We start from the raw sequence: 15250 nt of genomic DNA, 5'->3' as shown, positions 1-15250 counted from the left end.
CGCAACAAAAGTTAACCTCAGAACCCTCAGAAATTTACAACGGATATATTCTGTTCTAAATTAGTGAAAGTGCCATTGTATTTAAATAAGAAAGCATGCACTGGAGGAACAGAGAGGTTTCGGTTTTATTAACAACATCATTTGAGCTGCTGAACTGCTCTTGCAGTGTTGCATATTGTGGCCAGCTCATTGGCATCCACTGCAAGTTAAAAACACAAAATAAACAATAAAATCATGAGTTCAACATTGTCTCTCTCCTGAAGTCCTTCATATGCAACAACATCTACATCTATGTATATATCATACATGTATTGTTAAGGTTATAGGTAAGAATTGCATTGTAATATTTTTGAAATTGCACTCTCGATGTATTACCCTACGTTGCAAAATATCCAAGGAATGGCCCAAAAAGTGAAGAAAGCAGGTGGAAGCACAACAACGAGACAGCATTCCTCAAGTTAGCATTAAGCTGGTAAAGTTGCCTGTCGTTGGTGATCCGACACCACTAGTGGTTTGAAATAATGATGGTTCAAATCGGCAACTTCTTTCCGGAAAAACACTGAGCAATGGGAAAGACGCTGATTATGAAGATGGATTATTTCTAAAACTCTACAAAAATATCAAAATAATTATTATTATTAACAAATAATGCCATCATATTTTGTGTATCTATTGCACAATTTTCTCCCCTTAAAATAAAGAATCCATTTAGAGAGGAAAATCTTTTTTTTTTTCCTTCCCATCCTCCAATGCGAAATTAGCTGACGGGAGACGGGTGGTGGGATGAATTTGAGGGAAAAAACCTTTTGCATGTTTGAATATCCAACTAAAGAAACACCTTTTGGTTTCAAACTCACTCGTTTGTGGCACTGAACTTAGTCAGCTGCGCTCCGCCACGTGAACTACAAGCATCTAAGCGCAGGCCGATCAGCTGTGTCCTTTAAAACAAGTGGTCAGCAAATAATCCAGACATTCGTGGGCCTGTCTGCTCCACACACATATACAGAACCCTGGACCTACAGCACAAAACACTTCTTAATAACAGAGACATCGGTTTATCTACACATTTACAATTGAGACACATCAGAATTTACAATAAAAGAATTCACGGACCTACATATCTTAGGTAGCTCGTTTTATTAGCCTTAAAAGAACAGTTCAGCCAAAATTAAAATTCTGTAATTATTTATTCACCCTCATGTAATTCCAAGCTCGCATGCTGTTTTTTCCCCCCATTACGGGATTTAAAAAAACTCACAATTCTGACTTTTTTCTTACAATTGCGAGTTTTCACATTTTTCCCACAGAATTCTGAAGTTAGAATCTTGCAAATTTAAATAAAAATGGTGACTGAAACTTTCTCACAATTTTATCTTCTTTTTCCCCCGTAATTGTGAGTTAACTTTCTTCTTAGAATTGCTAATTATATCTCACAATTCTGAATTTCTCAGAATCGTGAGATAGTGTTTTTGTTTTATCAACAAAATGAACAAGGTGCATTGAAGGGAAAAACCAAACATTTTATACCCGAGAATTCAAAATAATCAGAAAGTGAACTGAAAAAAAGTAATACTGTTTATTACGTACTACTGGTATTGTTAAAAAAAAAATTGAATTGTGAGATATACATTTTTTAAGTTTTATTTTATACCATTTTTAAATCCCACATGGGAATCGAGCTTCTAGCGACATCTCATGAAAATTTCAAACAGATCTTTTCTAGAAAGTAAAAAAAATAAAAAGTCCATACGGCTTGTGCACTATATTCCAACTGAAGTCATACGAAGCCAATTTTTATGTGGCAATTCACTGAAAGTCTTTCAAAAATAAAAACTAGGCGTGGCAAATCAAACTAAATCTGAAGGTAAGTGAGATTTCAGAGCTTTGGAAAAGATTACCACTTTTATTTTTTTCTGGTTCTCGCACAAAACTATTGTATGGACTTGTAAAAGGGCGCATGTTTCATATGAACCACTTTCATTGCGATCTTGAAGCTTGACAGACAAGGTCACTACAAATTGCCATTGTACGCGTTCCGTAAATGATTCACCAAAATTGTTCTACGATTAAAATAACAGCAGCCAAGTTTGAAGTGACATTAGGGTGAATAAATAATTATATTTTCATCATCAGGTGAACAAATCCCTCAGTGAACTTTACCGCCAAAAGTTTGCGCAAATCTTTTCTAGACCTAGATCTTCCACAGCGAGTGCATAAGGCGCAAAAGGGTCCACATTAAGAGTGGCAAATGTGCAATTATTCTGACACTGCCCATTCCTTTCTCACACTTACATAACTGTAGAGAACGAAAAGATCTGATGGTTGGTGTTCTGCAGATTCTTCTTGCACCAATATGACACACAGCTAAAAGATGCCTTTACTTAAATACTGTAGTGTCATTCATGGACGACGGTTTCGTTACTGGTCTGGCAATGATGTTTAGCTTTACAATTACTTCTTCCTCTGCGGCTTGACCTGCATCTTCCACAAAGTAAACTGCTACAAAATCCCAAGTATGCCATCCTCAACCTCAGGCATTTGATGCTAACTAAACAGCACAAAGAGCCAGAGCTAACAAAATGCATACTGTAAACACACATACACATTCATCTTTAAACACTCACCTAAAAAAACGAAGGAAAAAAATGATTTTCAAAATGATTCAACAATGAACTGTAGAGGTCTGTTTGCATCTGCACTTATCACAACTCAACAACAACATATAAAGTTGCCACATATTTGCATCCCAAAAGCGTACACATATCTACATTTGTTCAGCTCACATCTAGGCTACGTTGTCAGAAAGTGCTACGACTTTAAAACCACCGCATGCTGTTTTACGTTGTTCGGCGACCATTCGCTTTGGAAAAACAGCCTTTGATCTGTACGCAAAACTGAAACTCACGAATAGTCACCAATTTGATGAGATTTGCGAAATGACATAGGCATGCATGAAAACCTGCGTGTGTTCACAGCAGAATCATGCCAATGGCGGCGTGTTATTGCACTCTCTTTTTTTCGCCAACCTCCAGATGAGCTTGAGCATCCGCAGATATACATCAGCCTCCAAATTCATTGCCCGGGCAAATGGCCCTGTAATACCCATGTCGATCGAAGCTTATAGCTTACTTGTTCGCTTAGTGTGTATATATTTATATCTTGACTAAATCGTATAGGAGCCACAAGGACTAAGTTCGCCTAGATGCGACTCCGTCGGGTTAAGATGGAAAGTACTTGAAGGTAGATGAGTAGAAAAACAAAAACATCGAAAACGAAAGAAAGGTTTGGTTTTAAGCTTCAGCAGCCGTATGTACTTGAGTCATAATCCCTCGCCGCTGTGCTCAAAGGAATCGTCTATACACATGAGTTAGATTTTCCGATTGTTTCAAATACAATGCATACTGAACAGTATGGGGCCTCAGCCTGGCTGTTCAAGCCCCAAATAAATAAAAACAACACACGTATAAAGGCTCAAAAAAACATTAAAAGAGACTTGTGAAAAAAATAAAATAAATGAAGTGCTCACATATTTAGATAAAAAGGATTAAATAGAAAAGAATGCATCCAAAATGCCGCGGCTCTAGTTGACGACGCTGTGTCAAGAACCTGTAGCACGCTAATACCACCGCGATCGGGCCCCGCTCCCCCGCACCACATCTCTCATACTATGGTCTCGTCTGCTGTCTTTTTCAGCAGCTTTGTGGAAAGCAAGGAATGCTGGGTAGAGTGTGCACCCTTGGTGTCAGGAATGAGCAAGCGGACTTTCTGATTGGTTCGTCTCCACTCTGAGTACAACTGACAGTGGTAGCGGAATGAGACCTGCAAAACAAGGACAATTTTTTTACACTTTTGGTTTAAGCACCAGGTCCTAGAGATTAAAATGATGAATTTTAATGAAAAATATGTCTGGGTTACATTTCCCGCCAAAATGAGAAGAAAAACAATTAAATAAGAACATTCCCTCCACTCTCCAATTCTCATTACCAGTATATAAAACACTTTTTTTATTATTAAAATCAGCATAAACTAAAGGTGGTACAAAAATATTACTATGTACAATTTTTATGAATTATAGAAATTATTTGCATTGTGGTAATGAGTATGGGATTTATTTACATTACAGCAATGAAAATTAGATTTTTCTCCCATTACGTTAATGAGAATGATATAGTTTTTGCATTACACTTATGAAAACAAGATTTATTTGCACCACAGTAATGAGAACCAGATTTTTTGCATTACCAAATTTTATTTTTTTTGCAAGACTTTTTCACCACTGCAATGAGGAGGACAGTTTACACTTTAATTTTAACGTTACCATGTTAGTGAAGAAAATTTGAGATTTTTTTTTTTCCAATGCAGTAATGAAAACAAGATTTTTTTTTGTATTGGTAATGACTGAGAACGAGTTTTTGCCAATGGATGGTAATGAGACTATTAAACTTTTTTTTGGGGGGCATCTTTTTTAAGATACGATAGTGTAGAGTAATGCCGAGTTCACACTGCACGATTTTCAAAGTCATCGGATCACTGTTGTTTTCACACTGCACGACTATCTGGGGTAGCATTCAGTCGCTGCTGTGTTCACATTGCACGATGGATCGGTGACAGGAGGTTACACACTGCATGACTTTACAACAGGAAGAATCACGACAACTCTGTCTGCTCCGCAAACTACAGCCAAACGCACACGAGAATTGATATGGTAATAACGCAAAATCACGCTGATATTATGGTCTATAAGTCCTCCCCGAATGCACAATAATTAACAAAGATGACTTGTTAACACACATACTTCTGCTGGGAAATTTTTATATACACAAATCTAAGTAGCCTACTTGAAAGTGAAACCAACGTGTTGTGCATTTTATAATGAGTTTATTTCTTATAGCCTATAAAAGCCCTCAAAGTGATGAAAAAGAAAAATGCAATAAATCTCTTGTCCTTTATAGAAGAATATTATTTACAGGAAAAACCCTAGCCCCTTCTTCATCTTCATGTAGCCTACCTGTTCTGTATATTCGAAAGCAAAAATGTAGGCACGTTGTTTGTAAATGGCTAACGTTAATTGCTTTGTAAAAAAAGTCCTCCCTGAACTTCCCGCTGCCCTGTATCTTGCTCTCTCATTGGCTGTAGGTCATCACCGGTGTATTTTTCAGTCAGAACTCATTCACACAGCAGGATTGTGAATCGCCGACAGCTCCAGATATTTAGCATGTCAAATACTTCACGGGCGTCAGCGACGCATCGATGTTTCCCTCAGATCGCTTCTTTGATCATTCACACTGCGCGATTGTCACTCGCGTGAACGAGCACCAATTTGCCTCCGATTTCGGGCATTTGTTGGTGATTTATCAAAACCTGTCGGCGAGTGAAAAAAATCGGGCTAAAATCATGCAGTGTGAACTTGGCATAAGATAAAGCGAATTGGGAGAGAGAGTGGGGTGGGATCAGGAAAGGTCCTCGAGCCAGGATTCGAACTCGGGACGCCCGCAACGCAATGGCATTACATTATTAAACATGTTCAACATGATTAACATAAATCATTATTTCTTTTGATTTTTCAGCCATTATTTGAACATAAGTGAGATTTCAGAGCTTCTGGGAAGATTGCCATTTTCATTTCGTTCTTGCACAAAACTATCGTATGGTCGATTGTTCTAAGATTAAAATATCGTTAGTCAAGTTTGGAGTGACATAAGGGTGAGTAAATAATGGCATTTTCATTGTCAGCCAAACGATTCCTTCAGTAAACTTTACCGCCAAATGTTTGCGCAAATCGCAAAAAAGACCTAGATCTTCCACAGAAAGTGCATAAGGCGCAAAAGGTCCATTATAAGAGTGGCAAATGTGCAATTATTATGATATTACGGTAATGACAATGAGTTTTTTTGCATTTTGGTAAAGAGAACAAGATATTTATGGCACTGCAGTAAAACAAGATTTCTTTGCATTACAGTAATGAGATTATTAAACATATTTAACAATTAATACAAAGCATTTTTTTTTTCTTTTGATTTTTGGGGTGAAATATGACCCAGACATGTTCAGATAAGTCTTTGTGTGATTCCCCAAAAAGTATTTAAGCATTCTGTTTCAGAATAAAAATGTAAAGCTGGATTTAATTGGATGTAATACATTACCAGTGTCCAGAGGACGTAGATGGTGAAGAGTGCGATAGTCAGAGCGATGAGGCCGACTGCCTCCAGGCGACTGTTGAAGTGCAGGTGGTCCTGTGCACCCCGTAGACACAGCCAGCCTGAGATGGCTGCCAGGGGTGTTATAAACAGGAAGCACACCATGTCACAGAAGAGGGTGCGCTTCTCATTCCGGGGGCCCGGGTCCCTGAGCCACTATTGAGAGATCATGTCATTTTTAGTGATGAAGTACAGATAGACAGTTTGCCCAATATCAATAATCACGTTATGGCCAATAACCAACATCATGGTTGACATTCTTAATAAAGGCTAGTTTGAGCAAAATGTTAACCACTTTTAAACTTAATTTGTTATGAATATTGGGTCCACAGATAAGAGTGCTATTTGCTTATTTAAATGTAGGCTATTGTTTGGATAGTTTCTCAACTGAGAAATGTTTACCTAATCAATAAGACATAACAAAACAAAGATGAAAATAGATTAATTAAAAAGAAAAAAAACTGTAATTAATAATGACAGCAGTAATAATAACAATGCCCTGCATCATATTTTTGAATATGACATCCAATATTTGTTTGTTGTGATTATTATGGTATGGAATACAAGAGCATTTGAATTTCATTGCATTTCTGCATTCAACAACCATTTTTAAGGTGAAGCAGTCTTGTATTATCATCATCATCAAAAAAAAAAAAAAAAAAAAACTGCCTCAAAGACATGATTTCTACCTTCCTGAACCAGGTTACAACTATTTGCTCAATTCCCAGCTGATTTTCACATTTCAAAAAACATTATTTCATGACTAATTATGATTTCAAGGATAAAAAATTATCCTACCCAGATGTTTTCTGCTGCATCTGTGGGTGTTTTACTACATCCAAACAGCAACAGAAAATTACAGATTTTGTGAAAAAAGAAAAACTTATGTATAAACTTGTGTTTTTGAGTATAGTGTGTATATTGAGTATTTGAACATATTTTCCCACTCCTTTGCAGACTGTAAGTTAAGAATAGCCTACATTTTCAATACTTATTACCACTAAAACCAAAGTTTGACATTTGGCTGCTTGTTATTCTGATAAGTGCATTTAAGCTAATACATATGTATATATAAATCAGATGCAGGACTTTGTAATTATTAATAACATATTCATATTGAATATGTTTTATGGTTTTAGTCTAATTATCAAGTATTTATAAGTTAATACATACTATTAAAAACATAGGTCAAAGACAAAAAGGGTTTTCAAGCATCAAAACAATACAAGTTTAATACAGATTTACATTTTTTATGTAATGGAATGTGTCCTGTTTAACTTTATTTTTTCCTGATCAAAAAATAATAACTATTATATATTATTACCACAATTTACAGAAGATGCCCACTAAAATGTCATTCAGTGTAACAATAGTTTACATACCAAAAAATCTTGTCAGGCATATTTAGAACCAGAATCATTAGATGACATTAAAAGACTATTATTAATTAAAACAAATTAATTGTAATTTTAAATCTTTACCAATCTTTGCCACCATCTTTCAAACTACTAGGTTTTACCCATTTGTCAGCAAGAAGTTTTTCAACATTTAAAATATTATAAATGTTTGTATGAACACTTTTTTTTTTTAATATATATTTATAAGTACAGAATTATTAAAGGGGTCCTATTATGCTTTTTCACTTTTTGAATTTTAGTCAGTGTGTAGTGTGTATGTTTGGGCATAAAAAAAGATCTAAGTTACAAACCTCAAAGTCCACTGCAAAGGGGGATATTTGGGGTAATCCTTTTCAATAACTACAACGAATGGCTCGTTTGGACTACAAAGTTGTTTTCCGGTGTTAGTGATGTCACAAAGCGGGCCATTAGAATATCATTAAAATAAATCCTGCCTATGGAAATTCTAATGGTGGGGGGTTGGGAGGGGCAAGGTCGTGGTTAGAACGCTTGGTTGAGTGCATCAGACAAGACGATGACGACGAAGTGCTGCTGTAGCGTTTTTACACACGCAACTGAATAATTATGTATGTAAATATGTATGTTACAATTATGAAAAGTTTTTTCGCTGACAGTACAATACTGGACAATGATGTAATCTGCAGATTTTACACTTCAATGATGAGACTAGTGTTTCCCATACATTGATTTATCTCCACAAATAGATTTTCCAAAAGGCTTTGACTTCGTTGAATAAACGAGCACTGCACGTTTCAAAATCAAAACCTTGTGCGGGTGTTTTTATATCACTGTATTTCTGAAGGAAACCGACTGTCTTCAGAAAATTTTGGATGTCATTTTCATTTCATCTTGCATGTAATGTCTGATGAAGCAGCGTTGTGAGAGGAGCGCTGCTTTGTGTACAGCCGTTACTAGGGAAACCTCGATTGGAGTGGAGCTGAAGAATTTGCATAGCCTATACAGTGGGGCAAAAAAGTATTTAGTCAGCCACCAATTGTGCAAGTTCTCCCACTTAAAAAGATGAGAGAGGCCTGTAATTTCATCATAGGTATACTTCAACCATGAGAGACAAACGAGGGGAAAAAATCCAGAAAATCACATTGTAGGATTTTTAAAGAATTAATTGGTAAATTCCTCTGTAAAATAAGTATTTGGTCACCTACAAACAAGCAAGATTTCTGGCTCTCACAGACCTGTAACTTCTTCTTTAAGAGGCTCCTCTGTCCTCCACTCGTTACCTGTATTAATGGCATCTGTTTGAACTCGTTATCAGTATAAAAGACACCTGTCCACAACCTCAAACAGTCCAACTCCAAACTCCACCATGGCCATGGCCAAGACCAAAGAGCTGTTAAAGGACACCAGAAACAAAATTGTAGACCTGCACCAGGCTGGGAAGACTGAATCTGCAATAGGTAAGCAGCTTGGTGTGAAGAAATCAACTGTGGGAGCAATTATTAGAAAATGTAAGACATACAAGACCACTGATAATCTCCCTCGATCTGGGGCTCCACGCAAGATCTCACCCCGTGGGGTCAAAATGATCACAAGAACTGTGAGCAAAAATCCCAGAACCACACGGGGGACCTAGTGAATGACCTGCAGAGAGCTGGGACCAAAGTAACAAAGGCTACCATCAGTAACACACTGCGCCGCCAGGGACTCAAATCCTGCAGTGCCAAACATGTCCCCCTGCTTATGCCAGTACATGTCCGGCCCGTCTGAAGGTTGCTAGAGAGCATTTGGATAATCCAGAAGAGGATTGGGAGAATCATATGAAACCAAAATAGAACTTTTTGGTAAAAACTCAACTTGTGTTTGGAGGAGAAAGAATGCTGAGTTGCATCCAAAGAACACCATACCTACTGTGAAGCATGGGGGTGGAAACATCATGCTTTGGGGCTGTTTTTCTGCAAAGGGACCAGGACGACTGATCCGTGTAAACTAAAGAATGAATGGGGCCATGTATCGTGAGATTTTGAGTGAAAACCTCCTTCCATCAGCAAGGGCATTGAAGATGAAACGTGGCTGGGTCTTTCAGCATGACAATGATCCCAAACACACCGCCCGGGCAACGAAGGAGTGGCTTCATAAGAAGCATTTCAAGGTCCTGGAGTGGCCTAGCCAGTCTCCAGATCTCAACCCCATCGAAAATCTTTGGAGGGAGTTGAAAGTCCGTGTTGCCCAGCGACAGCCCCAAAACATTACTGCTCTAGAGGAGATCTGCATGGAGGAATGGGCCAAAATACCAGCAACAGTGTGTGAAAACCTTGTGAAGACTTACAGAAAACGTTTGACCTCTGTCATTGCCAACAAAGGGTATATAACAAAGTATTGAGATGAAATTTTGTTATTGACCAAATACTTATTTTCCACCATAATTTGCAAATAAATCCTTTAAAAATCCTACAGTGATTTTCTGGATTTTTTTTTTCTCATTTTGTCTCTCATAGTTGAGGTATACCTATGATGAAAATTACAGGCCTCTCTCATCTTTTTAAGTGGGAGAACTTGCACAATTGGTGGCTGACTAAATACTTTTTTGCCCCACTGTATATGCCGCCACAAATAGTGTCTGTGGGAAACACGACTGTGGTATAAATAAATTCAACTATAACAGTTTCGCTGCAATTCATGTAAGAATTAAAGAACAATAAACATAATACATATTACCGCTGCATTTATCTGTAGGCTACATAATAAATGCAGTTATTTTTAAGCGATTGTTGACATCTTATCTAAAACGTGATTTAGCCCAAAAAAAACCTACTATAACGTTACCACTCTAACATGTCTTGAAATATCCGTGTGTGCAAAAGTTCTGCGCGATCCTCTTGTTCAATATTCTCGGGGTCTGAATCCGGCTCAAATTGATATGGCAATACTGACGAACTTGCTGCTTTGGCAAGGGGCGGGGCAGTACTGAAACACCGTCTAAACTGTTCGCCAATCACAACACACTGGGACAGCTAACCAATCACAACACATTTCATTTTTCAGAAGGCGGGCCTTCATCAAACCCAGAACTAATCGAGCCATTTGTGCCAGGCTGGGGAGAAAGGTAATAATGTAAATTATGTGAAAAATAATGCGATTTTCGAACCACCAAGCATGAGAGCATGTTTTAGGACACCCCCAAAACAAAATCAAGACTTTGTAAAAGAGCATAAAGGACCCCTTTATTATATATTAATTATATATTATTTTGTTGAATTTTTACATAAATATATGTATCGCTGAATGACAATGGAACATTATACCACCCACATTTTTGACAATTTATTTTTACAAAAGTTATTTAAAGCAATAAAGTTGACACTTGCATTTACTTTGCTTTCTATTAGGGATGCACGATATTGGATTTTTGCTGATATGCCGATATTTTTCAACTCATTTTGGCCGATGCCGATACCGATATATTTCCAAGTCTTTCCTGTGCAGAAATTATAAGCAAAATATTTTTAATTTTGGTTAGTTTTTAACAAGAACTTATTTGTTAGAATTAAATAAATAATGAAGGTTTTTTGAAAGTACATTGAAGCTTTGAAAATAAATATAAATAAACTATATCAATCGCTGCATTTTTTTTACCCAGAAAGATGCTGTTAACCCTAACATTTTGTTTTAAGATTTAACATTTATGGATGGTCTAAAGAGTTGTAAAAATTCTGAAAATCTTTAAGAGCTTATGATTTGTTTAAAAAATAAAACATATTACACATTAATTAATAAATCAGTATATATAAAATTATTTAATTTACAAGTGTCATGTTTGTGATTTTTTTTTTCATGAAAGCTATAGCTGCTGGCCTTTAAATCAAAACATACTCATTATTTTATGACATCAATTACTGCTTTATTTAATCAGAAACAGTCTAAATGTTATTTGTGTAGGCTATTTTACTTTTAATTTAATTAGAAGTAGGCCAACAGCACCCCCTACAGATTAAAACTCCTTACCGAACGGGCGTTAGGACCTGGGGGAGGCTGCCGCTGCTGTCACTGTATGTGCTATTACTGTTTACTCTAGTCTATCACACACCTAAGGCATCTCGTGCATTCTCATTTTAAATGCAGCGATCCAAAACAGTGAATCCAATCATCATTCAGACAAAACTTTGCTTCAAGAATGAGCCACACTGTTGACGTGATCTAATCACTAGCACTCCCTGAGCACATGTGTGTTAACGTATTCCTCTTATCGGCAAGACATATCTTTTCATATCGGGCCGATGCCGATATTTACATGTAAAGCCATTATCGGCTGATTCCGATATCATTCCGATAATATCGTGCATCCCTACTTTCTACGTATATGAAATCACTTATATCAATTTAATTTGATGCTGATGTCTCATCTTTGACCCAAATATAATAAATTACGCCATGTAAGCGCACACGCAAGTAAATGTACAATAGCAAAGCGGGGCCAAGCCATGCAGACGAGGCTAAAGGCATTAACCTTTGTTACCTCTGTGAGGGGTCGGGGCCGGCGCTCTATGGTAAACTCAGTGTGGCACAGCTCACAGTAGCTGGTGTTAGAGGAGGACAGCCATTTCTCCAGGCAGCTCTTGTGGACCGTGCCCAACGTGCCGGTGCAGTCGCACGGGGAGAGAAGCCCCTCGCTGTTGCACACGTCTTGACCCTCATGGCAGATCCGACAAATCGGCCGATCGCTAACAGAGAAGGAAGTTAACAGCTTTGCCTTTAGGCAACTGGAATATATATTGTTTGAAACTGAAAATATTGTTCACATTTGTCTACCTCTGGGTGCCCAGGGCTTTGATAACAGTAGATAGTAGACGTCCATCCTTGGCCGTGACCTGGGTGACGTACTGGGCCCGGCGGTTGTCAGCCTCCTCCACGGTTTTGGACAGGGCAGCGTTGCCAGTGCAGTCGCACAGGGAGCCTGGGAGGTGGCAACACTCCCCTGTGGTCATTTCGGGGCCGTCCAGGAGGGCGGGGGGCAGGGGAGCACCGAGGGGAATCAGGGAGGAGCCTCGCTCCCACACCTCAAGTCACAAAGACCCTACAACTGCGAAAATGGTCAACTGTCAATCGGCAATGAAGCAATGCACCACACAGAAGACACCGTCAAACTGCAAACTCATGTTACCAACTGAACCAGATGCAAATTCTGTGCAGGAATAACGTAGATTCACAGAACAAGGGTAAATGTTTCAAAATAAAAATTGTAAATGCATTAGAGCTTAATTTGTACTTGAAAAAAAAAAATTTGCCATCTAGAGTTCATTTTCGTGGCAATGTTTTATTTACATTTCTTTCCAAATATAAAACACAATGTGGCACACATTTATGTAGAATACAAAATAGTGTGTGTATACACACAATGTATTATATTACACACACAAATACTACTATTTAAATTTTAGGATTTTTTTGTGTTTGTGTGTGTTGAGGCCCTGTACACTTCTGATCTAGCTTCCTTGGAACACCTTGGAATGTTCCTTGGAATGATCATTTTAAAAATCATTACATCAAAAGTGAATGTAAACAGATGCCGTCTAGCTACAAAGAATGACAATAAAGCAAACTTCCAAAAAAAGAATTGTGCATTATATTCCAAGCTTTGTATAAGAAACTATTTGAAATCAAAAACTTGACTTATTTCCGAGCTTGGCAGCTGTAATTACTACAAGCTTGCAATGAATAAAAAAAAGAGCAGCTTGGACCTTCTTCAGGACATCTCCTTCGGTGTTTCACAGAAGTCATGAAGGTTTGAAACAACACAAGGATTCGTTTAACATAATATATCATTATAATACAAAGACAAGCATTTTGAGGTTAGCTTAGGCTATTAACTGAGCAATACACTAAAGAAAACCTTGAGAGCTGCCATTTGTAGACAGCATTTTTGGGCACTGTATGTTTCAAAACATTATTTTGCACATCTTTTGATGAATGGCAACTCGATGCATTATTAAATCTAGATATGATCTATTGATCACACTGATCAACATATAACCTTTACTAGCATGGGGATGTACGGACAGAAACACAGATGAGAGAATAACCAGAATAAATGCACTGCCATTTTACATGAAATATGAAATCCCGTGCTGCCATAACATCAGTCCACATTTAAACCATCTGGTCAGATCTGATCCATCAAGCTGTCTGACACTAGTCTAGGGTGGGCCTTTGGCACACAACACAAGCTGCCAATTAAACATCAGTTACCTCCAATATAGCGCTAAACGTTTCTTAGATATTCGTTTAAACCGAAATCAACCCGATTCGATGCGTATTAAGACAAAGTCAGAGTGAATGTGGAATAATGCAGCAGCATTAGACTGCTAGTAACATTAGCCATGTAGCAAAATATGCCATCAAAGCCTGGGATTAGAGATTAAAACATAATTTATTGTCGTCTAATCTTACCTTCTGGCTTTCCATGCTGAGCTGGTGCCTTTAAGGGTGAATTCCGTTTAAAAGTGGCGCTGGTTTGCAAAAGATACGGTAAAAGTACAAGCCTTGTTTTGGGTTTGATCCGCTCAGCAGACGACTCGGCTCGGCCTCTGATTAGCGCCGTGTACGCTAAGAGCGTAGAGGGAGGCGCTTCTCTACGCAGCGCTGCTTCGGAATTTTCCTAAACTGCTTTCGTGAATAGCCGTCATCCGAGAAGTGCCTATTGTTGTTATTTCTAAGAACTGTTCGCTGCTCATGTGAGGCTTTAGGCGTTGTGATGTTAATGTGGTTTTTACTTAAATACTTGCCTATTTAGTCTTTATTTTTAGCAATACTGAACAAAACGGGCATATTTATGCGTAAATGTAATATTTCAGTTTTCAGTTTTGTGCGTAGCCTAAGATACACTTTTATTCACACTTTATTTCTTCCTAGTAAATTGTTTTAGAAGTGTAATCTGAAAATAGATGTTTTTTAAATAACGTGTCTAATAAAAAAAAAATTTTTTTTTTAATTTTGTGTAAATTTATGCCCTTGTCAGATTAAGAATGTCACTTAGTTTAATATTTCACTTTTGTGCATATTAATAAATTGCACTTTTATTCCCTCTTTTGTCATTTTGACCAAATTGTTTAAGAAATGTAATTTGTTTTCTTTGATATGACATATTTTGTCACTGTTTTTGAACGTTTTGGTTATCTTGTTAATTTTGTATAAATTTCTCCCTTTTCTCATTTGTATCAGACTAAGAACGTCACTAAATGTTTAGAATCATACTTAAAAAAAAAGCAAACAAATTGAAAAAGATTATGCCAAACCTAATAATTTATAAAGATTTCATTTTCACTTTTGTGCTTAAATACTTTTATTTTATTTTTAACTGTTAAAGAAAAGTCATTATAATTAAAAAAAAAATAATTAATTCCCATTCTTTTGTATTTTTATGATTTTAAGGAGGTAATTTAAAAGGTTTCTTTGGTCACTTATTTTGAAAATAGAAATGTATAGAAAAAAAGGTAACACCTTACAATAAGGTTCATTAGTTAACTACATTAGTTAACATGAACTAATAATGAACTGCACTCATACAGCGTTTATTAATCTTTGTTAATGTTAATTTCAACATTTAATAATACATTATTAAAATCTTGTTAACATTAGGTAATGCACTGTGAACTAACAATGAACATCTGTATTTTTATTAAC

At 37.0% G+C, this 15250-nt stretch overlaps 1 protein-coding gene across 1 annotated transcript; it reads right to left on the bottom strand.

The window, feature by feature from the left end:
- Positions 1 to 106: 106 nt before the first annotated feature.
- Positions 107 to 14213, bottom strand: marchf2 (membrane-associated ring finger (C3HC4) 2). The gene is made up of 5 exons (XM_058761026.1): positions 14018 to 14213; positions 12380 to 12650; positions 12087 to 12291; positions 6144 to 6353; positions 107 to 3819 (listed from the first exon to the last, which is right to left on the bottom strand). Exons 2-5 carry the CDS (start codon positions 12553 to 12555, stop codon positions 3661 to 3663), a joined length of 750 nt encoding a protein of 249 aa, XP_058617009.1. The 5' UTR covers positions 12556 to 12650; positions 14018 to 14213; the 3' UTR covers positions 107 to 3660.
- Positions 14214 to 15250: the final 1037 nt, after the last annotated feature.

Source organism: Onychostoma macrolepis, chromosome 22, assembly GCF_012432095.1.
Source record: "Onychostoma macrolepis isolate SWU-2019 chromosome 22, ASM1243209v1, whole genome shotgun sequence".
Classification (NCBI taxonomy): domain Eukaryota; kingdom Metazoa; phylum Chordata; class Actinopteri; order Cypriniformes; family Cyprinidae; genus Onychostoma; species Onychostoma macrolepis.
The sequence above is the reverse complement of the archived record's forward strand: the minus strand, read 5'-3'. Positions and strand labels throughout refer to the sequence as shown.